Genomic DNA, 25336 nt, shown 5'->3' on the forward strand with positions numbered 1-25336 from the left:
CCTGACATTGATCTTCAGCCTGACAGTAAGATCCGATAAAGGAGGGTTCAAATAAGCACAGATTCTTTTGGGATCTCCTAATTAGAAATCCTTTTTCTGAAGCGTTCATATGGTACTGCCTGATAAGAGATTTTAGATGTTCCATGACCTCTTCCCCCATGCTTTTTACAAATAAAACTCCTTAAGATCAAATACATGGTAATGCGTATTAGTTATGGTATTTATTACATAGGAAATAAACTAAATTAAGGGGGATCATAACTACCTCAACAAGTTACCCAGCATTTGCTCTATAACAATAGATGAAAACAAATTATACAAAGACATTACATTAGAGTTAATATTTTAAGTCACAAATTACCATTGAATATGCATATTCTAAGCACAACTTCTTTTAATAAATGTTGCTACTGATTTCCAACACGAGAGTGGGATTGTCCAGATGAAAAAGCTGTTAAGTATAAATACCGCTATTTTATATAAGAGAGTGAATTGCAAAATCAATTCTAAAGGAAAACTCAGAATCTGCTATCTGTATTGTTGACTATTAAGCTATACAGTAATGGAAATAAATGATCATGTCTGGTTTTGCTTACTAAATTTAATTGCTATTAAGGTTACATAATTAAGGGTCATGCTTACAATATAATCTATTTTAAATTAAATAGTTAACGATACCAGTTAACGCATTCTCATGTATTTCTCTATATTTACTATAGGAAGTAATACATATATTGATGTAATGAAATGTCAGCATATCTTAAAAATAACTGCAGCATATGTTTCTGTATGATAGAAGAAGTATCATACCTTGATAATATAGTACTTGTGTATATATCAGAGATATGCCAGAGTGCATTTGGAAACAGAGCTAGAAAGTAAGCCCACTTCTAAGGAATGCTTATGTGAAAATAGCACCTTTCTGTAAAAATCCAGTATTCACTTGCAACAATTATTCTTCTTAATGTCAGTCAAAATACAAAGGGGATCATGTTGTGCAGTTATTTCACATTTTCACAGGTGTAAATATATTATGACAGAAATTACAATACAAAAAGAAACGTTAAAAATATACTTCAGTTGAAAACACTGGTGTAATATACTTTCAAAACTGATATAATGTACCTAACCAACCATTTTAAAATGAAAAGTAAAGTAACACTTCAGGTTTAATGCATACAACTTTTACTTGGCTTTATACTTAATATAATTCTGATAAAATTATTTTCATGCTTGTGGTCCTAAACTAGACCAAACTGTTTTTTAAAGGAATGTTTTTCCTTTCACAGAACTCCATAGCTGAAGCTTATAATCTGGCCCAAGGAAAATCAGTTTTGAAAGAAGTGTAAGACATGCAATTACTATGAGTAGACAGTAGGAGTGTTCACCTAAGTTGCTGCATAGGCAGATATAGGAAGTGTGAGCTTCCAGGTTTAGTTACGACAGAGACTTCATATTCGCCCCAGACCAGAGTATGTTTAGATAATTAATTATAATTTCCACCAACCATCCCAATGGAATGCAAAGATTTGTCTCATTCTTCTTGCCCATCCTTATACAACTGACAAGTGTTAATGGTTATTCCATTAAATAGTGCAGAATCTCATACAAGCTACTGTCATCTCTAGGCTGTTGGTGCTGGTCTCATCTTCAGGGGAAACTTAATAAGAAAAGGACGTAAAGGACGTCAATAAATTATTAAGCTGGCAAGAGAAAGATACAGATATTTGATACATAGTATCATATTTGACACAAGACAATACTATAAAGCCTGGGATGCTGGTTTCACAGTAGACATCAAAAGTCTGTTGATTAACAAAAAAGAAAGTGAGGGTCATTCTATACAGAAAATAGGAAATTTTGAAATTAGGCACATAATCATTCAGTTTGATAGTACCAAATTGACTGTTTGTAAGGGATTTTGTTGGATAGCTCTCAATTTACCCCACAACATATGAGACAGAACAATACAGAAAGCTATATACTTTCTGGCACCATAGAGATAATTTCAAAAGCTATGGAAGTTATGGCAGTGATTTAGTTGGAAACAACAGGTTTGCCAGTTAGTGATAAAGCTGAAAGTACACATGAACAGTTATTTTCCAAAACAAGAAAAAATAACTGTAGAAAAATTCAGCTGGATTTCCAATTGACTGTAAGCCAGCTAATGGCTCGATGCTGCACTGATTTCAATATGTTAGAGGGATATTTCCAAAGTTTTTGTTAAATGCATGAGTAAATAGACTTTTTAGAACACAGTGTGTCTGGCTCACTTTGAAAAACAGAAAGCAGCCTGACTTTTCAGGAAGCAATAGATACATTCCAGAAACAAAGAAAGTAATATATTGCAGTCTAATGGAATCATGCAACACAGCAATTAGTAGAAATACTGGCCTGATCCTATGAATACAACTTGCCATACTTACTACCTTGCAGGTCCCATGTTTCATTCGTCAAATTCTTGCTTCATGTGTACTTCATTGAAAGCTCTTAATTTAATTTTCACCTGTTTACGCTTTCAACAACTTCACTTTCACACTGAGACTGCTCCCATGACATCAAGTGCTAAATAAAATCTTCAGCTTAGTAACAGAAAGATCTTTTCTCACTAATACTTTCAATAACTCACCTTGAATGGCAGGCCTAGTGTGACTCACAGACATTCCTGGGACCTTAAATGAGTTGAACTCATCTCTCAGGAGAAGCAATACGACTGTCTTTGTCTGGGCACAACAGATAGAATCATTCATCAGGAATCTTTGAAATATGCCTTACTGTTCCCAAAGCAACTAATCTGCTTCCCTTTGCTTCAGACTTTATCAGAGCAACTTGGTCAAAACTCTTAGAAACTCATACAATAATATCTACAATCAGTTCAGACTCAGCTGCAGAATTATTTTTGGCTCATAAAGGAGAAAGAGCTAGATTACCAGTCCCTTCATCCATGATGACTGCAACTGATTTGGCAGCTCTAACTAGACCTTCAAAACTAACCTCTCTGATAACCTCCTGAAACTAAACTTTTCTAGCAAACAAACTAGCAAATTTTGGCTGCGTGTAAATGAGCAGGATCCAGATTTCATTGTACAAATATCTTTGTATGGAAATCTCTTGACCTATTTACATCTCCATTTCTGACTCAGGTTTCTCTTTGGTGGTTGTGATTAAAAAGGAAGTATGGCAATCATGTTGTATTAAGATAAATTAAACTGTGCACTTTCCCAAGTAGGCCTTTTGTGGGATGTCTTTCAACAGGAAGACAGGCCCATCCATCACTTGGAATTGCAGATACATTTTAAAAGCTTCATTCTCTTATAATTTAAAATTTCATAATTGGTTATCATGGGTGTGGTTAGAGTTGCAAAATGCTGTCTCCTTATGTGTGCAGAGCTGGAGCACTTGAATCTACAACAGAGTCGCTAGTTTTGAAAGGCTGGCAAACCCTGAGTTAAACTCCAAAACAACTATCAGCTTGTGAATAATCACATATATGAATTTGATTTGAATTGCTAACTATGTACTCTGTTTATTTCTATGCCATAGCTTCTCTTCCCTGTATTACCTCAAGAGCATCAAATGAATCAAAGTTTTATTCTTCACTTATACAAATACAATTTTAGGCATAGTAATATTACATATATTTTTAGTTGCCAAAGAGAAAATTGCCTTCTATTTCAGTACATGGGGTATTTGTATTGTCACAGTACATTACATGGATTTGATGCTTAACATATAACTGTACTAATCTTTGTGGCAAACATAATAACAAAATAAAGTTGTTTGGAGATTTTTCTATTTTTGTTTTAAAAAATAACAAAAACCTTTCCATTGAAGGACCACATGTAAAACTTTGGTTTCTCTGCACAGAGACCAAGGCTGCTTATTACCTACAGTATACTAGCTATGATGAACAGACCACCATAGTTGTGACAACTGATGTTGCTGCCTCCAGGGTAAAACAAAGGTTTACATATTACACAAGCAATTTAACTGTTTTCTAAACATATTGCCAAGACAGTGGGAGTTGGCAGCCAGCACTATGTTTTAGGTTTGGATACTTGGATTAGAAGTGACTGCTGATTATAGACCTTTTTATTTGTCTTCTACGAATTACAAGCAACCTAGTAACCCAGCAAAGAATCCTTTGCAGCACTTAAACTTGTCTTCATGGCTTCCCAAAGATTACATACACAAATCACTCCACAAAAGTGGCGTAAGAGGCTTGTGCATAGATAACTACGTAAGACAATTGTCTTGTTCTAACTCTTAAAGACTTCCCCAAAGTGAAATGTTTTATAATCCTTTTTGTGCAGTAGTCAGGAAAGAAATGAAAGAGTTTGGGCAAAGATTATCCACAAGAAAGAAACTTTTTTTTTTTGGGTTCCAGCTGAAACACAATAAAGAACATAATTAACTTCACAATTCTTTGTGTTTTTCATTTGACTGCAGGGAGGAGATGAAAGAGGACTGTTAAGCCTTGCATTCCATCCCAATTACAAGAAAAATGGAAAGCTGTATGTGTCTTATACCACCAACCAAGAACGGTGGGCTATTGGACCTCATGACCACATCCTTAGGGTCGTAGAATACACAGTATCCAGGTATCACTAGAAGTCTAAAATTCACTAATACTGTATTTCTTAGCAACCTTTCATTTTAGTATTTCCCACTGCTAAAATAAACTATCATATTTACAATGCGTATACTTGCACAGTGGCAGAGAAATTATTGCTGATTTTATTTCAAACAGTAGTTTTGGAATGCCAGTATGTACACTAGTTTATTCTTTTAAAGATCTTGTTGTTGTTGTTGTTCTGTCATTTTTAAATTATAGTTATTCCTACTTATTGTGTATAGGCAGAAAAATATTTTTCCGTGAATGCTGGAAAAATTAAAATTCTCAGAAATAACTGTTTACATTTTTCAACCAAGTTACAACATCCGCATCTTAAAGTATAATTTGAATGACTTGAGCTTATTTTTAGGAAGAAGAACAGTGATAGTAAACTATGATAACTGTGATAATCTTTCTATTGCAGGAAAAATCCACACCAAGTTGATATGAGAACAGCAAGAGTGTTTTTAGAAGTAGCAGAACTACATCGAAAACACCTAGGAGGACAGCTTCTGTTTGGCCCAGATGGTTTCCTATACATCTTTCTTGGAGATGGCATGATCACTCTAGATGATATGGAAGAGATGGATGGCTTAAGGTACAAAAACTGCCAATGGACAGACTTCTATTATTGTCTTCTGGTTTTGCACAGTATTTGGGGTCAGAATCAAAAGCGATCAGCAGTTGTAAGGGCAAATCCTTCTCCCTCTTCCTTTACTACATAATCCTACTATTTTCAGTGCCTGAGTTTAGTAAACTGCTGATTTTCAGAACATTCTTACTGCTTACATATATTGTATTTAAGCACAGATTAGACTTCTTTTTTCCAAATTATTATTCTATGAACAAGACACCTTTATTGAGAAAACATTCTAAAAACATGCCTACAGACATACCAGAGTCAATAACAACATATCACTCAGGAAAATGGCTAGAAAACATGAAACAATCCTACTTTGGTTCTACTTATACAATTTGCTTAACCTGCTTTTTCCCTCTGTTTCATTGTGCTCTGTTAAGAGTTGCAACATTTGCCTTAATTGAGAGAAAGTGCAGTACTGAGCCTTTACAGACTTAAAAGGAGTTGCTATGCTCAAAGGCCTCTTTGGCTCAGCAGAATAGCAGGTGCTCCTGCCCTTTGCACTGAGAATGTACTTAAAATCAAGACCAGAGAGCAATTCTAACACTTGACTTCTAATTAATGTAAAGGAAGGGGAGACTGAAACATACTCATGATGAAGAAAGACAGAACGAAATCAATTTAAATACAACTTTTCATGCTTGTAAACAGAGTTTTGACACTCTTCTACGTTTTTGTCCTTCTCCCTTCCTCCATTACAATCATGAATGTAAGGCAAAACATTTTAACTCTGTCCTGTTTCATGTAACAACAAATACCAACATCTCCCTTTAACCAGTAAAATTACTTTCTTGTTGTTTGTTGGGTGTTTTTTGTTTGTGGTTTTTTTCTGTTTGTTTTTTTTTAATTAATGTATAATTAATCTTTGGATTGTACTGTGACTACAGATCATTGAATTCAAGAGTAGGATTCAAAGTGTTAGCAAAAAACATTATGTAACTTTATAGTCATTATGCCCATAATCACTCCTGAGGATAAACAATGTAGAAGAGTTAACAGTCTTGCATTTGAAGCCATAAAACAACAATAATGTATGGAAATTTGCTCTTATTATCAACATCGCTTCCCAACAGCATGGTCAGGGGCATGCTAGTATGCACTTAACAGTGCAACATATTGGCCACACTGAATCTTTGACAGGCTCTGATATTACTCTTTGGATTTGCATGTACCATAAAACCAGTCTATAAGTGATTATTCAGTAAAGTGAGCGGTTTATTTTTCTGGTTCACTGTAGTATTATGTAGAATCATAGAATCATAGAATAGTTAGGGTTGGAAAGGACCTTAAGATCAACTAGTTGCAACTCCCCTGCCATAAGCAGGGACACCACACACTAAGCTATGTTGCCCAAGGCTCTGTCCAGCCTGGCCTTGAACACTGCCAGGATTGGAGCATTCACTACTTCCTTGGACAACCCATTCCAGTGCCTCACCACCCTCACTGTAAAGAACTTCTTCCTTATATCTGATCTAAACTTCCCCTGCTTAAGTTTAAACCTATTAGTAAAATAATTTTTAAAAAACCAATTATATTATCCTCCAACTTTCTCAGTGATTTTACAGGTTCTGTATTGCGCCTCGATGTAAATACTGACCTGTGCAATGCCCCTTACTCCATACCACGGAGCAACCCACATTTTAATAGCACAAACCAACCTCCTGAGATTTTTGCACATGGACTCCACAATCCAGGCCGGTAAGTAAGTCTCAATTAAACTGAATTACTCTGGAGCAGATATTGTTTTCAACCAGGAATCTTTTATACAGTTGGGTAACAAAATCTTATTGCTAAAGGCATTCATGAACTTTTAAAACTTCCACTCCTTTACCTCCATGCATACATCACAGTTAGAAACAAATGTACATTGGGAAAGGAGAAGAGTATGCACAGCTGTTACAAGTCAAGACTGAAGTGACAGAAACAAAGAACAGGATTTTTGTTTTAAACATATAATAGAATTATTACCTTTATGAAAGAAGAGAGCTTAAAGCAGAGAGCTGGTGAAATACAGCTGAGATGGGAATCCTGATTGAGAAAACAAGGCATGCAGAAAACAAATGAGAACATCTGGTGATATCTAAACAATAACAAGGAGGAGAACGATGCTTTAACTAAACAACACATAATTCAACAAATTAGATGGGTGGTAGTACTAAAGTGACTTTTAAAGTCATGGTTTGAAAAAATTCCGAACATCAAGCTGTTCAGATAAGGAGTTTGATTCTCGGACTTTTTAACAGTCCAAAATTCCTACACCATGTAAGTCAACTCATTTAGCTTGGTTAAAGCACTATTCATTTCAGGTGCTATTTCGCAGAGTACATTTTATCATTAGGAAGAAACAGTTTTACTTCACATTACATAAAAAATGGTGCAGGGATGAGAAAGGTATGTTCTCTCTTGTATACAAATCTGATGCAGTTCCCAGATATTTTGGATCAGTATGAATTAGGTCCATCAAATGAGAAAGCACCACAAAGAAACAATAATCCTTCAAAATGTGATGTGATACTACTGATAGAGAATTATACATTATAAACTCACCTGTCTCATGGATTTTCTTATGTTTTTTGTTCTACAGATGTGCTGTGGACCGCCACCCAACAGATGTAAACATCAATTTAACTATACTTTGCTCAGACTCAAATGGAAAGAACAGATCTTCAGCAAGAATCTTACAAATAATAAAGGGTAAAGACTATGGTAAGTTCCATCCAGGGTAAAGCTAGTGGGAACAGACGGTTTCTATGCCCATGGAATCATAAATAAAAAGCAGAAGAAAATAGATACAGGACTGTATATCCAGGATAGGTAGATTCCAGCATAGACAGGACAGGTAACATAAAAAAGAAAGAACTTACAAAAAGTACAGTACAAGCAGATAAAGATTCAAGACAAAACAAAATTTGAATGACTCAAATTTTCCCTGTTGGTGTAGAATATCACATAAATAAGACTTAAGAAATATGCCAGTTGCTAGTCTGTCATACGATGGCTCGTAAAGATTTTGGAATATCAGGAAGTGATGAAAATGTATTCTCAGCCATTCACAAATAACCTTTTAAGATACAGAATGGAAACCTCATGTAATGCACTTCCTATAATGGAAAAAGTGAGCTGTACAACAACAAACCACAACCAAACAGGGAAATGATTGAGTTCTGTTTAAAAATGAAAACCTTAGAAAAATGCACGATGCTGCTACTTCATAATGAATGACTTGTTTAGATTAGATTGCAAAAACATAAACATACTCAATTAGGGACTTAAAATTTTAAAGTGTTTCATGTTCTCTCTGACTCAATATGATTGTCAGTCTCAATTTTAGTTTAATGTTTAACTCTGATACTCACTAAGATTGCTTGCTGAGGCAATCCAGGTGACAGTTACTCTGAGCTATCATCTACGTTTGTTGACTGTTTAGCAGCTTGTAAATTCATGGTGGTAAAAAGTGATAAGTGCCAAAGGTGTGTAAAGGCATCAAGAACTGGTCTGTCTCCTGAAGTGTAGCATTTTCTGGGTTTATTCACATCCCTAGTCCTCCCACCTGTATTTTACTTAAAAGCAAAGCAGCTATGCTGGCTAGTACAGTAGTACACAATAGTGTAATGCAATTGTTCTGCTTTAGTTGTTGCGTGTATTTTCTGCGTTCATGTTATAAAAGCCAAACCAAAGAGTAATATTTGGTAAACCACTGCTCCAGTGGAATTTTGATGGCATCTTTTTGCAGAGTAAACTAAGCAATATTCTGTCTATCCGGAACAGTTTGCCAATATTAATACTAGGCTCTGGGTCAAATGCTTCAATACAAAGAACTCAGCGTCCTTTTCTCCCACATAAACTTTCAGCTCTTACTCTTGTAAAATAGTCAGGGAAATTCATTTATCAAAGACTTGCAGATAGCCCTCCAACTAAAAAATGTTCCTGTAAAACAAAAAGGTCTATTGGCTGTGGCTTTAACTTAAAATGATGCAGTTAGCATGTCAAGTTGAGCCTACTTCTACCTTAAGCAGTATTTGATTGCATGAATAGGAACATTTCCACTGAAACTATCTTGGAGACATCATTTGATATGGCTAAACTTTGCAGTTTTGTAAAAAAAAAAAAAAAAACCAGAAAAGAAAAGAAAAATAAAATGCGTAGGAACTAGCAACTACAACAGCAGCATAAAATAAATTACCATGAGAAGCTATGGACAGCAATACTAGTGTTTTATGGGATGTAACACACATACCTTTGACACTGATTTTGAAAGAGTTTCTGAAACCACTGAAAGGCTTTGAAAACAAATTCTGCTGAAAGTCACTGGAATTTCTGCTCTTAGGTACTGGAAGGACTTTACAGTGAAGGGGGCTTAACTGTATTCCTAAAGTTCAGGAGATCCATTATGCTGACTGTATTGACACATAAAGGTTAACAGCAGTAATTACATCAACTTCAATGAAACTCTGACCTAATCCTTATATAGTTTTATTCCCCCAGCCTGTGCACACGGAAGAAAGCAATTACAGCCTCTCCTAACTGATTGTTTCACAAACAGCCTTTGTTGTAATTTTCTGATTTTTTTTCATGCTTCATTTGCAGCAACACATGTTGAATTTTGAGGAATGTTTAAATGGAATTAACGTCTTTTTTTGAAGTATTAACATGTTCATAAATGTGAATCAAAATATGATTCCGCATATGATCTAATGCTATGGTAGTTCCTTTTTAGAAAGTGAGCCTTCACTTTTAGAATTCAAACCATTCAGCAGTGGATCCTTGGTTGGTGGATTTGTCTATCGGGGCTGCCAGTCTGAAAGACTCTACGGAAGTTACGTATTTGGAGACCGCAATGGGTAGGTTTCTTATAGCTTAGTCTTAAACAAAAGTGCGCATAAGGTATATTTAGTTATTGAGCTTCCTGTATAAAGAACACCAACAGTCTTGTATATTGTGTCACTTTGCCAGTTTAGTGATGTGACAGTGCACATTTAAGTCTAGATTTGGAAATAAAATAGCACAGTATTCTCATGTCGTTTAAACCATGACAGTGACATAGGTAACGTATCTGGTCCTTGGAAAAAAGCACAGACAAAGACACATCACAGCATTCTTCAGATTTTAGTTCTACAAACACTTAGATGCATTATTTACATTGTGATGGGAATAAATGTTAATTGTGGAACAGTTTCCCAAACAGGTCTGTTAAGACATTGAAAACTTTTGGGTGTTATGGAAACATCACTGATGGAGCAAAGTGAATGGGCGTAGTTTTCCCATGCCAAATAGCTCAGTAGTCAGAAATGGCTATGTAGTGTTGCTTGAACCTGATTTTGCAATGTTTGAATGACAGGAAGGGAAATGCTGTGCTTTTTAAGCATCTGAAAAACAACAGGCAGGAAATCATAAGGTGATGAACTGCACAGATATATCTATGGAGCTGCTTGCAGCAACTGTTTACTTATTTATCTGGACCATGAAAACTTTCTATTCAAAATGTAATGTAACAATTTGCTTTATGTGTTTTTGAATATAGAAATTTTTTAACACTGCAACAGAGTCCGGCAACCAAACAGTGGCAAGAGAAACCCCTCTGTCTTGGCAACACTGGTTCATGTAGAGGTTTCTTTTCAGGCCCTGTCTTGGGATTTGGTGAAGATGAATCAGGTAAATAAAATAAATAGTAAAAAAATGTTATTAAATTATAAGCTTTATTGCTAATGCCTGCTGAAATATAGTCAATGTTTAAAATGAAGAAATCTAAAGGCCATCTTTCCTTTGCCGAAGATGTCTATGCTGCTTTCAGCTATCCCTTAACAGCCTTGTAAGAAGAACCAAGAAGAGAATGGGTTGTTGGAAGGGGCAAAGGTCCTTAGTGTCTCTCACATTCTGTGAACTGTCCCCCTCACTATGACACAATGTGTCATACACTGGCTTTTATTCCCAACGTTACCGATTCAAGAGGCAAAGATATTGCATGAGCAGACTGATCCCCCTCTTGTGCCTTCCTAATTTTATTTTTTTAACCAATTCTATAAATAAGAAACAAAACACATTCATGATAAAATGTCTCGTACATTTTAACAATCAATTTTGGAAAGTGCTTATTTGAATTTCCAAATAGCAAGTTTCTGTTGTGTGTTTCAGTGATGATTGTTTCTTCTGAAGTTTTTTTAATCTCATCTTGCAAATACAGCTAGATCACGAAAGTCTTGTATTTGACATCTTAGGAAAGAACTCATTTATTGCATTGGTTTCTTTAACAGGTGAGATTTACATATTATCAAGCAGTAAAAGTATGACGCAGCCTCACAGCGGGAAACTCTACAAGATCATTGACCCAAAAAGGTGAGCATCGCTAAGATTAGCCTTTCCTTCAATTCATTAGAAAACAAAAGGTAAATGTCATTCTTTTCACGTAGCTGAATTATGCAATACTGACGTTCAATAAGAAAGGAAATGCTCAATGCAGGGAGCTTCCTAAAAGCAAATGTACTATCAGCAGCAAGCAGAATAGATTCACTAAAAGTAATCCCTGTCTCATAGAAAGTGAATGTCAGAAGAACAGAGGTGTAACCAACACTAACTTCTGGAAATTTTTACTTCATCATTATGCTAAATGCTGCCCAGTTTCCCACCTAGATTCACATTCTTTGCATGCTTTCACAGAAGTGTAGACATATTTAATGTGGAACCAGTACAGGTAAAACATTCTCCTGGTAGTTCTGAAGCAGATGATTTCAGGTACAGATGAAACAGATGAAGCAGGTACCACAGAGGTTAAGCAGCATCAGTGGAAGGCAGGTGCTGGAATTCTCCCCAGCGCTACTGCTTCCTTACCTGCCACTGCGGCAGGACAGTGCACAAAGGGAGCTGGCTCGAAAGGTTAGTACTGGCTGACAGTACCTACTCTGTGTACTGAAAAGCTACTACAGAAAATAATTTCACAGTACTAGGTATCAGACAAGCTGTCCCCGGCCAGTGCTAGTCTCACTTCCTCAATTTCAGTTTTGCCATAGGGACATTGCTAAGGGACAAATTCAGTCTTTCCCAACATCTCTTCTGTTGTATAGGAGATACCACCAATGGAGAATAATACAGAGGACTCAATCCTCAGTGGGTGTGAATTGTCACTGCTTAGAAGTTTTCAGCATCTTTACATATCCCTGCATTTACCTGTCTTTCCCTGGAGAGGTTTGGAGCACCGAGGGAGGAAACCTTCTTCTCTTGGACTGTGTGCCAGAAATATATTAAATTCTTTAAGAGTTCTTAAAGCACTGTTTCCAAAAGGCTTATAAATCCCACTCAAGTGACTTATGAGACATGGAATTAATATGATTAGTTTAATTATTTAGACTAATTTACTACTTGTAAAATGAGGATAAATGAAAATTATCAAACCAGACTTTCTTGAGATATGATCTTTGCAGAGCAGCTAGAGCTACTAAAATATTAGGGGATCTGGAAGCCAGTTTCCGACATGACCCAGAGGTCCCAGCAACAATAAGAGCAGATGACAAGTAGATACTCACTTTAGCTGGAGGAATATAATTTTTTTCATGATGGATCTTGCTGCTCTATCAGACCAATTCTGTAGCATGTAAAAGTACCATATCCATCCTGCAAAAGCATCAGAAATTAACACAAAATGAAGCAGCCTGTAGAAATGAAGTTTGTCGTATTAGTTACTTTAACCTCATCATACCCTGAAAAAGCAATTTCCTGTTTGTGCAGCATCTATATCAGGATGTTTCCTCAGGAGCATCAGATACAGCTAGACTCACATTTTTGGTTTTGCTACTGATTGTTTCAGAGAGGAATTTATTTTACTGACAGAATTTAAATTCTAAAAATTGTTACTGGGACAAGTGAAGTCAATAATAAATTTGTGAAACAGGATGCACACTGTATTATAAGTTACAGTAGAGTTTCAGTGTTTTATAATTATACTATCCCAAACCTACAGCAAGTCGTTTGGAAGCAGATGTTACTGCAGGTTAGTGCAGTCTGTCCGTCAAGGTTATTACGTATGTTTTATTTATGCTTTCTGGTATTAAAAACATTTTTCTAGAACAAAACTTGCCATTCTTTCTGGGATTGTTTAGTCTGTTGGTGTATGGTTTTAAGTGAATTTTACACCCTAAATCCACTATTAGTATCTAATTACATGGGGCTGCCTTGTTTGACCTCGGCTTTTTGTTCTTGTTACCTCTTCCAGTAGGGTGGTCTTCAGCTGACATACCTGAAAGGCCAGACCTCCCATTGCTATGCTCACGGTTGGCTGTTTTCATGCATGGAAAAGGGTCAAGACTGTGTTTGGTTACTGGTGAAAGTAACCAGAAAACTGTAGAATACTTTTGTAAATTGGCACACAGTTGAAATTAAACAGACTGTGGCAAAGGGACATAGGTTTTGGTAAGACTTTTTAGAAACATGGGATAATATTCATTCAGGCAAAGTTTTGTTGTTTTTCAATCTCACACCAATGCAGGTTTTTAAGAGAAAGATAGTGAGTTACTTGCACAAAAGAGCATTGCAGCTCTATTTACCATTTCATGCTAATTTCACGTTACACATGTAAACAATTTTAAAATTCCATGTCATTGGCAAATGTTCATGTAATGCTTTGTTAACAAAATATTGTTATTCATGCACTGATATTTTTTGCATGTTAATATTGTTGCTTCTTCATGTCTTCCTCATTGTATGTTCCATACAAATACATCAAATATAGGTATAAACCCTAGTAAGCTTTGTGGAACACAAAATAAAGATGGTACAGGTGGGCTATGAGCATCAGGTATAAATAAAGTCATCAAGGTATTGATTTGTCACATCTTAGCAATGCTTACTAAGAAAACCCTGTGAGAGATGGCCCCTGGCAGATTCATCAATTTGGAGAGAGCCTTCCATGCATGGGGCACTGTAAAACAACAAAATCATCCCTTGTGGTAGCCCCGTGCTGGAAATTAAAATCTTCATGCAAAAACCGGTCTTTTTCTGCTAGTGGTCATTCTTAAGCTGCTGCAAGCTTATGAAATTATTCTTTTATCCTAAATAATAAATGTTACATGAAGATACAGGATTTGATTTCTTTGGATCTTTGTCAAAAACTACAGCATAATCAAAGTTGTTTTCAAACATAATTATGACTCTGATTTCCTTGTCTCAAATATAGCTAAAGAATGAAACCTACTACTTGGATATTGCTAGCAGTACAAAAATCAAAAGAAGTGGGCAGGTTAAAACATTAGAAGATCAGAGGATGAGAGTAGTCCAGAGAACCCTTGGCATTAGTCTTCAATCCTCAGCAATAGGAAAGTCCTATCCTAAAACGTCCTTCACACGTAACAAAAATGAAGTGTTCAGCTGAGGTGATGTATAACAAATTGATAAACATGATCAACAAGAGGTTCAGAATCCCCCCATCATCAAGGTAGTTTGAAACATAGAATTCAAGTTACCACAGGAAACTTTTGTTCAGGTCCTCCAAATGCTTCATATCAATAACTTAATAGCCTCCCATCAAAAGCACAGAATTAAATAATCCTTCTCATAATGTATCATCTTAAAATGATACATTAGAATTTTGGAGCTTTTAGGCAATGAATCGATGAACCAGAAACATGAAAGTTAAATTGAATGTAAAATCCAAGTATGTGAGGTGCTGCAAAATGCACATTTCCTTCCTATTACCAAAATCAGGTAGGCTGAAGAGGACAGGTAATGGCATAGTTGGCTTTGAGATTGGAGAAGATGTGAGAAACCCTAAGAATTACAAATACTTAAGACCAGCTTTAGGTAAATTAGATAAACTAGCAGACAAAAGAAGAATTTCTTAAAGTTAGAAACTGTGTCTCTGAAAAATATATCTATTCTTTGATGATTACAAAAAAAAGTGTTATTACAAGTAAACTGCTTTCCAGGGTTAGGAACTCAGGAGAAAACACAGGGAGAAAGACTTATGTACTTCTCAACTAAAAGGCAGGGCTAACCAGATGTCCTAAAGATCAGTGCAAACACTAGCACTTATAAATTGTCTTTGTGACCAAAAAAGAAAACCTTTTTATTTTCTATAATTCTGTTTTCTAGTTCATAGTTTTTCTATATTGCTTTCTGCTTCTACAAATACATAATGGCATAAATCAAAAGGACATCGATGAACACATAGGAAAAATAACTAGGTAAACAGCAGTGTAGAAAATGTGCATAGGTGCGAATATTACAGTCAGTCAGTAACAGAGAAAGAAAATAGGAGGTGAATCCATTAGAAAACAAAACCTCATCATTTTCTAGCATGACAAGAGGAGAAAATCAGCTGTTGACAGTATTAAAAATGTGTATTTAAATAAGAAAGATCTGTTGATGGGTTCATATCAGCTGTACTTTAAACATTATTACCGCCTGTTCTTTGAAAACCGTAGATGGGGACAGACCAAGAAGTAAGAAAATAAACTTTGTAAGGTGGCAGAACAGCCATAATGTGGCTTTGTAAGTCTTCTTTTAGAATACTTATATTATGATCACTTTTATCTCCAAGCAAATTCTAGAAGAAATTAAAGAGTCAGAGAAGAGTATTCAAACTGATGGACAATGCAGAAGATTACCATTTAACAGCTGAAACTTAACTTAGAAAAGTTTATAGTGCTGTATCCCCTATGAAGTTTTAAGTGTTTGCCACTGTTGATACGGTGATTCCAAAGGGGATGTATAATACTTTTGCTCAGGGTGGCTCACTGGAGCCAGCAGGTGATTTTTATGAGAGGACAGAGCTTAAGTAAGTGTCCTTGCACACTTAAGGTTTCCTCTCCTTTTAACACCTTACAGATCTGGATTTCAGTATGTTTCATATCATCAGCCAGAATAGCTGCTTTCCATTGGATTGAAACTTGAACTTGATTCAAACCACCTCACTCTTCTTTCATGCTCCTCCAGAGTATGTGATTCCACTTATCATCCTTTCCATCATCACCTTCTGGGATTTCCGGTCAGAGAGTATTTCCAAACAGACTGATTTCAGACACTAAGGGACAATATCTAGGTCATACCTCATTTTGACATTGTTCGGGCTCTTTACAAAAACACTAGTGGTTTTATTTTTTAGTATGAGTCTAGAGCGTTTGATGGTATGATAGAAGAACAGTATTTATGCAAGCGTAGCCCTCTTGAAGGCTTTAATTACTATGGAAATGGAAACACAGAAACATATGGTATTAGACTAATCTGCATCAAGATACTCAGGTCTGGCGGGGTACAGATATACTCTGAAGCTACTACTGGAAACTCTTTGTAGAGTGAGCCAATTTTGTTGGTAAATGCTCTCACCAATCCAGGTGGGCCATACGATTTCTTTCTGTTTAGAAAGTTACTATCCCTTAAGTCATTTGAGGGAATGGAAAGCCAGAATTAATGTCTAATGATGTTTAGTTTAGCCGGAGCATGCAAAATTCTTATCTCATTTACCTACCCACATGCAGTTACTATTCCCATAAGAGACACTAAAGAGAAATTAGAGCTTTTTGCGAATACTAGTCTAGAGAGTTTCACTTTACAGAAGTACTTCACAAAAACTCCTTTGTAACCACGATGGAAATACCTAAGGATTTTTTTCAATCACATCACAGCTCACTGACTGTAAAAGTTTTTGTTTTGGTTTGGGATTTTTTTTCCTCCCCCCTTTTTTTTTTAAGTCTTTCTAGCATTGGCTATTAAGGAGTTCTCACTTTTTATCGCTTTATAAGGAAAAAACAGCTCAGTTTATCTTTTGCTTATTTTCTGGAGCCTGCAGGAAGCCTCTGCCATCCTAAAGAAAGTCACACATAATAGAGCAGCTTTAGCCCAGTAAGCCAGTCTTTCCCAATTCATCAGTCAAAGTGTTATGCAAGTGGCCCCCTAAATTGATAAATTCCCACAGTGCCTGTTGACCCAGCTGCCAAGTGCTCATGCAGCAGGTGTTGTTTTCATGACCACCCTGACAGTAATACAAACTGTTTAGCAGTTGCATTGACCTCTTAGCTATTAACATTGATACAGGCTTCACTAGGGACTAGTTTTCAAACACGACAGAATTTCTTAAGACTAGAGGTCATGAACAAGTATACCATATAAGAATAAATTTGATATGCTGCTGAGTTTAAATCTTAAAAGCCATGAGTTTTTTCCACATTATTCCCATGTAGTAAATCTGGAGACAAGTAACGAGCTTTTGGCATCTCTCCCAGGACTAAAGGTATACTTTTTAATTTTAGAAGCTGTACCTGAAGAGATGCTGTATTTATTCTATGACAAGTAGTAAATTTAGTCTGTGACAAGTAGTGAAACAAAATTATTTTTTCTTGACATTTTCCCTTATAAAGAAAAACCCAAACAACTAGTGCACAAATTCTGGTGATACACTTAAGCATCATTCTCATACCTAATATCCTGTGAGCAGTTAATTGAAGCATAACATTTTTTCCTTATATTTTTGTCACAATCAGGATTTCTATGGCCATACCCCTTGTTTGATTGTGAACATCCAGGAGTTTTGTTTTTTCTCACTTCAGTGGGAGAAAAGGAGATTTTTGATATTGTGTCAATGGCACGAAGGAGGAATTGTTTTCTTTTCAGTACCATTGTATATACTGCTGAATTTGACCCTCCCTTTGCATTGATTTATGTATGTCTGAGTTATAGGCAAGTGCATATAGCAACTGAATCACTCTGTGCCTTTAGTGGAACTGTGAAGAGATGCACTAAAGAAAGTGTGAAAGCCTAAGCAGTTCCAGGATGAGTTTTAATCTATTACAGCATGTTAGACTTTTATGTGCCTCTAAACTAGCAGTAGAAGCTACTTTCTTACACTAGCTACAGTAATGCAGCAAAAAATATTTTACACATCCTACAGCCAGGAATTCCCAGCTCACTGCACTCGTCAGCAAAGGGACCCAGCGAGGGCCCCAGCCCCCAGTACAACTTTTCCTCCATGTTCCATACATTTCGAGTTGTTATACAGTTTCATGAAAGTATGTTTTAACAAGCAAGATATACTGTACTGTACTGTATATATGAACAGCTCTTTAAGATAACTAGAACTGTACAGACCGTATAAATAGTCATTATCAGCTACATTTTTGGCTGACTTTCTGTGGACCAAATAGTGCTTACTGTAAGAGTAATCAAGCAGTACCCTTTTGAGTTTTATAGATTGAGGGAGACAAGGAAAAAAATTCTCTCCAGCCCACAGCATGGCTCCATCTATTCCCCTCTATTTTCCACATCAGGAGACACAGCGAAGCACTAGTTATATAAACATAAAACATAGGCTTGTCTAAGTGCTGGAAAGATCAGGTCCCAACAGTCAGTTTGAAGACTTATCTTTGTGAGATTTAGTTCAACTTACTCTAAGCCTGAAAATTTCCACCCCTTTAAAGCCTTAAGAACGCAAAGTGTAAGTATTGTGGGGCAGAGACTTTCTCTTGGTACATGTTGGTACCGTAACAGCATTCAAATCCTGAAAAAGAAGTGTGTCTTTTCCCATAGTACAACCAGGGAAAGCCAGTAATTCTTCTCACACACAAGAAGGATTTTGCTGCAGCTGTATTTGTATTCCTCTTCTCCTAAGGCACTCTGCCAACCAGAACTTTTTCCATCTTTGTATCTACTCCACCGCACCATTAATAAATATTATCCGAGGCTGATTAGAGCAAATTATTGATTGATGGTAGAATAAAAGGGGCAAGGTTAAATTCACAAGTACCATGAGCACTAGAAAACTTTAAATCATGAAATTGACCAGCCATACTTGGCTGGATACAAAAAAGTATGATTTCTGCCTCCCTAATTAAATACAAATTAAAAAACCCCCATATATTCCAACACTATAATAGATAAATACTATACCACTATTCATAAAATAAATTATTATCTTTACAAATAAAATATCTGTGTGACTTAGGAGGTCACTCTTTGCTAAAGACATGCCACTGGAGCTCTCTTAGAAGAGATGCTTCAGGAGCCTGAGGTTATGCTTCCTGCTAAACACAGTTCTGTACTTGGTTTTGAGCAAGAAAAAGACTCCCATTTAAAATAACTTGAAAGAAATGGGCTTTAGCAGAGACAGATGAAGAAAGAATGTTGTCTCCTATGCAGTTGGCTATAAAGAAATCACGTAAAATTTAATTTTTTCTTTTTTCCAGAGGTAGGAATGAGAAGACAGATCTTTTTAAATCTGAACAAGTCTCCACTGAAAATCATACCATTTTGTAGAACTGTTTCCAAAAGAGTATTGCCTGTGAATCTCGCAATTTTTAAGTGTAGGAACTTTCTCAACCATTAGTACAGAACTGGAATTCTTTAAAGGTCAAAAACCTAATGCATTATATTTAAAAGACAGCTGTGGAAATATGTAAACATAAAACCTGAAAGGGTTTCAAGTATGCTGCATGAAAGGTGTCAAAATGTTTCAAAGCCCTTAAATAATACAGGACCTTAAGTCTGATTTTCAGAAGTGCTTTTGAAATTTTGCTACACTAAAGATGCATCTACACATTCTTTCTGTCCTTAACATCTTTGGGGAGCCAGTTACTCTGTATGGATGTTTAAATAATCATGGTAGCAATTAAGCCTGAGCAGAGAAAGTGCTACAGTGAAACAAACCAGTGAGCCTGTACTCTATTACTGTTTCAAAGACAAATGCAAGAAACTCTGTAATGTACCATTAACAAGCTGCATGCCAAAATGGGTGGGTGGGGGAGAATATAAGCCCAGTCAGCTACTTAGGGACTTCAGTGACATTAGGTATGAGTGCTTATTTTTCTTTAAAATTATTTTTACTCTATCGAATATTACTTTGAATGGCCCCATTGTGCATAGAAAAATCTTTGTAAAACCCTACTAGAACATGGGCTTCTCTGGTATCTTAGAAGCCACGAGTTCAACTAGTTAATTTTGTTTTCTTTAGCTTAATTTTTCCCCTCTATATTTCTTCTGATGTTGAAATGGGAGATAAGCAAGAATGCCCGATTTCCCTTGTCTTTTTCTGTCACTGTTTTCCACACCTCCATCATACCTCTTCTTCAGACTTCAAAGACTATCCTTTTCTCCACATAGGATTATCAATCTAGGATTTTAATATTTGGCAGGATAATCAGTGCATCAGTTGCTATATCAGCTATTTGCACATAATTTGGGATTTAATACTGATGTCAGCATAATGAACAATGTTATTTTCTATTCTATTCCATCTCATATAATTTTGCTTTGGTTTGCTTGGATTCTAGCTGGACACTTAGCCATGATTTCTCTGAGCTCTCCACAAAACTATTAGAATCTTTATCCTGCAAATTTCAAGCTTAGGAATGTATGGCAGTAGTTCTGATTATTTGCATGAGAATGAGAAATTTTGTATTTTCACTAATTAACTTCATTTGCCGTGATTCTCCCATTCAATTACTTGTTTAGACCACTTAGGAGATCCTGACATTCTTTTCAAAACTTACTCCTGTGCAATCAAACCCACAGCAGAGACAAAACATGGCGCCTCTACTGTAGCCTTGTGGTGATGCTCTCAGTCTCTAGCTGCTGAACTCAGACAGCAAATAAGTGGCCAATATGATGATATACAGCTAGATTAAAACCAAAAAAAACCCCAAACAATTAGCATCTAAAAGGCATTGATAGTCTTATAAACATTTAGGGCACAGGTAAGTTAAAACACTTAGGTGTTTTACACACTTAATGCTACAGAAGGAACACTACAGTTCCTACTTTGTTAAGGAAGATAATGCTGTGCTTTTGTAAATAAAAAAGGCTACTGGACATCCAGAATATTTTGTAGACATCGACAGAAAAAAACTGCATTACATAAGACTTGACACCAAGAAGCCCATGAAAAAAAGAAGTATCAGAAATATTTTGTCAACTGACCTACAATTTCCTTCATACATGCATTTCACAGAAGCACCCACAGAATAGTTGAGGCTGGAAGGGACCTCTGGGGAGTACCTGGTCCAAATCCCTTGCTCAAGCAGGGCCATCTAGAGCCAGTTGCCCAGGACCATCTCCAGAGAGCTTCTGAATATCCCCAAGGATGGAGACTCCAAACCTTTCTGGGCAACCTGTGCCAGCAGTGAAAAACTCTTTCCTGATGTTCAGATGCTTCAGTAAGCATCCACAATGCATAATCCAAATATGATTTCGTGAGACTACGGAAATAGATATCTGCCATGTCGAACTGAATTCATAGACAGAGGCAATACTTCTGTAAAATTATTATGTATGCCATTATGTGCAACATAAAACTTGCTGTTCAGATTACTCTTCCCAGCATACAAACAGAAATATAAATCAGCAAGAAAAGCAAAAAGACACCATCAGATTCTGGACTGAATTATATGACTATTTGTGCTCTCTGAAGAAATGCCACACAATCAGTAGAATTGAGCATGTCTAATAATGACATTATCTAGAGATACATGCTGCCTACGATAAGCTCTTCAGGAAGCGTGTTTACCAGCTTTATGCTTTAAGAATTCTCAAGGACTGTTATTACATCTTGTAGACCTCTGAAGGCAGTTACATGAAAGAACAGAAAATCCCACTGTATTGTTCTTTAATGTAACATATCTCTATGTTTATTCATGTTTTTGAGAAAAAAAAAGCAATCCCCTTAGAACAGATTTCTCCCACTGATAATAACATAAAAGAGAATCAGGCCTGTAATAACAACCCCAGAGTTTTTCTTGTTGACCCCAACTTTTAACTATCTCTTTGGTTCATATATTTTTATTCAGGCCTTTAGTCCCTGAAGAATGCAAAAGAACAGCTCAGCCTGCACAGATACTGACATCTGAATGCTCAAGGCATTGTCGGAATGGGCACTGCACTCCCACAGGAAAATGCTGCTGTAATCAAGGCTGGGAAGGAGAATTCTGCAGAACTGGTTTGTATATAGATTCATAGCAATAAGTGAAAAAAAGCAGTGATATGTTATAATTTGCTTTTAATTATTTGCTGAGAGAAATTTTCAATATATGTCATTGACCATCAGTTCTAAGACAATGATAAAGAAATACCAATCTCATGAGTTGTAGGAGAACAGTAAGTTTGAATGAGTGCAACAGTTAAAACATCTAAGACGTTGTGAACCATTACAGAAGGCAATTAATAGCATAATATGACAGGAAAAAGTATTCTTTTTTTTTTCACCAAGACGGTAACACAAAAGGAAATACAATCAGTACACGTTCCCTGTTTGGACATTAAGCTTTCACCTGCAGTTTTATCATCAGTGTCAAATAGGAGTACCTTGTCAGGAAAAAACAATAAATCAGATTTTCAGGTCACTATTGCATATTTTGCACTTTGCTAATTTAATGCAAATACTTTAGTTTTGGTACTACAGAATAAAATTGCTCTAGTTTCTTAAAGAGAATTCTATGTACAAATTATCACAAAGGAGCTAATAACCAGAACATTACTGTAATCTATTATTAATCACAGTGCTTTTATTAAGTCCTATCTTGTTGCCATAGTGCAACTTTTAGAAGTCACTTATTTGAAAAAGTGACTGTAACCAATCTAGGTGTTGGATATGACACCGAAGGGGTGAGATGAATGAACATGCAGTGCCACAGCTGTCCTCTCACCTTATCACAGAGACTGTGGTTATGTCTGAGCTGTATAATTCTGGCCTATGCAGATCTTCCAGACCAAGCCTGGGTACCAGAAGGTTTTATTAGTGCACCAGTGCAGTCTTCTGACTGAGCATATTTGCTCAGTGAGTTTGAGCCGATGCCTATCCAAAGAGATCAGGTTAATGTAGCGGCAACAGAACTCAAGAGTAAAAGAAGCACAGAGTAAGACAAAGCAAGGATCAAACGATGGACCAGGAATAATTCAGGTTGGAAGGGCACTCAGGAGAACTCTGCTGAAGCAGGATCAGCTATGAGGTCCTTATAGCCTGGAGTGTAAATTTTAGCAACCTCCTGGTTTCTAGTGATGAGCAGGAGTGACTTTGTTTGGAATGAAATTAAACGAAATTAATTAATCACTGATGATATGTCTTTCTGGCAAGATTCATGAGTTGACCATCATACAACCATGCAACAAAAGCAGGTTGAAGCAATGGATGAGGTAATCTGGCCATATAGTGCAACTTTGGTTGTCCTCATTTGTCAGTCAGAGGTTTCCTACGTTTAAGAGAATGAGGCTCATTCTACAGCCCCTGTCCAAGTGGAACCTAAAAGTAAAAAAGATCTCCAGTGTGAACATAAATGGGTCTTGAATAATCTGGTTTGTTTAAAAAATTACAGCTCTATGATAGATGATTTAATAAATGCAACGTACAAGAGAGCTACAGAAAATATGTAGACAATATCCCACGCAGCACTTACAGGGATGGGGCAGCCACAACTTCCCTGGGCAACTTGTTCCAGTGTTTCACCACCCTCGCAGTAAAGAATTTCTTCCTAATGTTTAATATAAATCTCTAAAAATACTCCGATTCTTTTCTTCCAAAAGGAAATTCAATTCTGTTCCATGTATAAGTGATTCAAGAGCCAAAGGAGTGTATCTCTGTGGTCAACTGTAGTCTGCTCTGCAAAGGGCAGCGTATAGTGCAGAGCTGTGCGTGTACAAAGGAGCTGACCTGAGATTTAGTGCTTGTTAGGATGGAGATGGTGAGGTGCTAAAGTGTCTCACCAACTTCAGGGCTTCTTGTGTTGCTAGCATAAGAAATGGGATGAGGTAGACAACCACTGTTTAAAGATCTAGATGTGCTGCGTGTCTTTTTTTTTAAATGATATAACATTTGGAGCCCAAAGTCTTTTGAGATGGATCTTCCATGCCCTCCAAAATCAAGCATGAATATAGGAATTGGACTTTTTCAAATATCTATTTGAGTTTCACAGTCTCTCCTGGGTGACGTCCTCTCAGACATACAAAATTACTTCGTCCCCCTACTGCTCTAAACTTAAAAAAATGTTTTCAAAGCTTGTAATATTTCATCGTTTCCATTCTGTTTTTAATTTATGTGCTTTATCATTTTACATTTAGAAAAGCTTTAATGAATGTGTACTGTGTATTTTTGGTTTGTGATGTTCTAAACAAATTGGAAAATCACTGTTTTTTATCCACAGCAAAATGCGACCCAGCCTGTCGCCATGGAGGTGTCTGTGTAAGGCCTAATAAATGCTTATGTAAAAAAGGCTATCTCGGCCCCCAGTGTGAACAAGTGGATAGAAACATCCGAAGAGTGACAAGGGCAGGTATTCTTGATCAGATCCTAGACATGACATCCTATTTGCTGGATCTAACCAGCTACATTGTATAGTTTCTGGGACTATTTGGAAACTACACTTTCAACGGGCATTTGTTTTGAATCCTGTCATTTATAAAAGACTGTTGTCCTGCAACAAATACCAGTGATTTGATTTACTTTATTAATTTAAGTATAATATCCACAAATGTGCAGGTAAATTCTTTGTGTGTGTCAGTATTTCTGGACGTCTCCCCAGACATACCGACTGCCAATACGTGCACACATACACAGGCACACACTATCACAAACGCAGTTTTATGGCTAGTGGAATTTTTTCATTTCTTCCTGAGAAATAGTTTACAAAGTAATTCCACTGTAAATCACATTTTTGTCAAAGGACTTTTCGTGATGTCTTAATGGATTCTTTGACATCCCAAAATGTCTGTACTTATCTGATTATGGCGATGAGAGAGCAGTTTTCAAACACCACTGTATAAACTGCTGCGTAATAAAATCCAGTTGTAACGGTTTTTAAGGTGAACTGAACTCCATCACAAGACAATATCTGAGAACTCCTTGATGCATTCCTATCTAGGCAATTCATTGTAAGACTGTAACCTTCACCTTCATCAATGTAACTCTATTACAGAATGTTACGCATTTCTTTATCTAGCATAGATGCAAAAATCTGGTTATCGCAGCTTAATATCAAGATTGTTTCAAGTGTTTAATAATTAAATTATATTCACATATTTCAAAACCAGTCATCCTAGAAGGTCTGCTTTTTATCATATATTTTATTTAACGATGGGCACTGGGTTCATGTTACATATTTATATTATTTTATTTTATTTTA

The 25336-nt window shown here is 36.3% G+C and overlaps 1 protein-coding gene across 1 annotated transcript in view; it reads left to right on the forward strand.

The window, feature by feature from the left end:
* The window catches only part of HHIP (hedgehog interacting protein), a gene marked incomplete at its 5' end in the record, with an annotated part of 63336 nt that extends 38001 nt beyond the window's left edge, over positions 1–25335 (forward strand). The window contains 9 exons of the mRNA XM_010011809.1: positions 4450–4601; positions 5040–5213; positions 6810–6953; positions 7840–7961; positions 9973–10096; positions 10777–10907; positions 11507–11588; positions 22013–22161; positions 24359–25335. Of these exons, the coding sequence (XP_010010111.1) occupies positions 4450–4601; positions 5040–5213; positions 6810–6953; positions 7840–7961; positions 9973–10096; positions 10777–10907; positions 11507–11588; positions 22013–22161; positions 24359–24552 (1272 nt within the window). The remainder of the gene's footprint in view (positions 1–4449; positions 4602–5039; positions 5214–6809; positions 6954–7839; positions 7962–9972; positions 10097–10776; positions 10908–11506; positions 11589–22012; positions 22162–24358) is intronic.
* Between the last annotated feature and the right edge of the window lies 1 nt (position 25336).

This window comes from Nestor notabilis, unplaced genomic scaffold (assembly GCF_000696875.1).
Source record: "Nestor notabilis isolate BGI_N333 unplaced genomic scaffold, ASM69687v1 scaffold27023, whole genome shotgun sequence".
Taxonomy (NCBI): Eukaryota; Metazoa; Chordata; class Aves; order Psittaciformes; family Psittacidae; genus Nestor; species Nestor notabilis.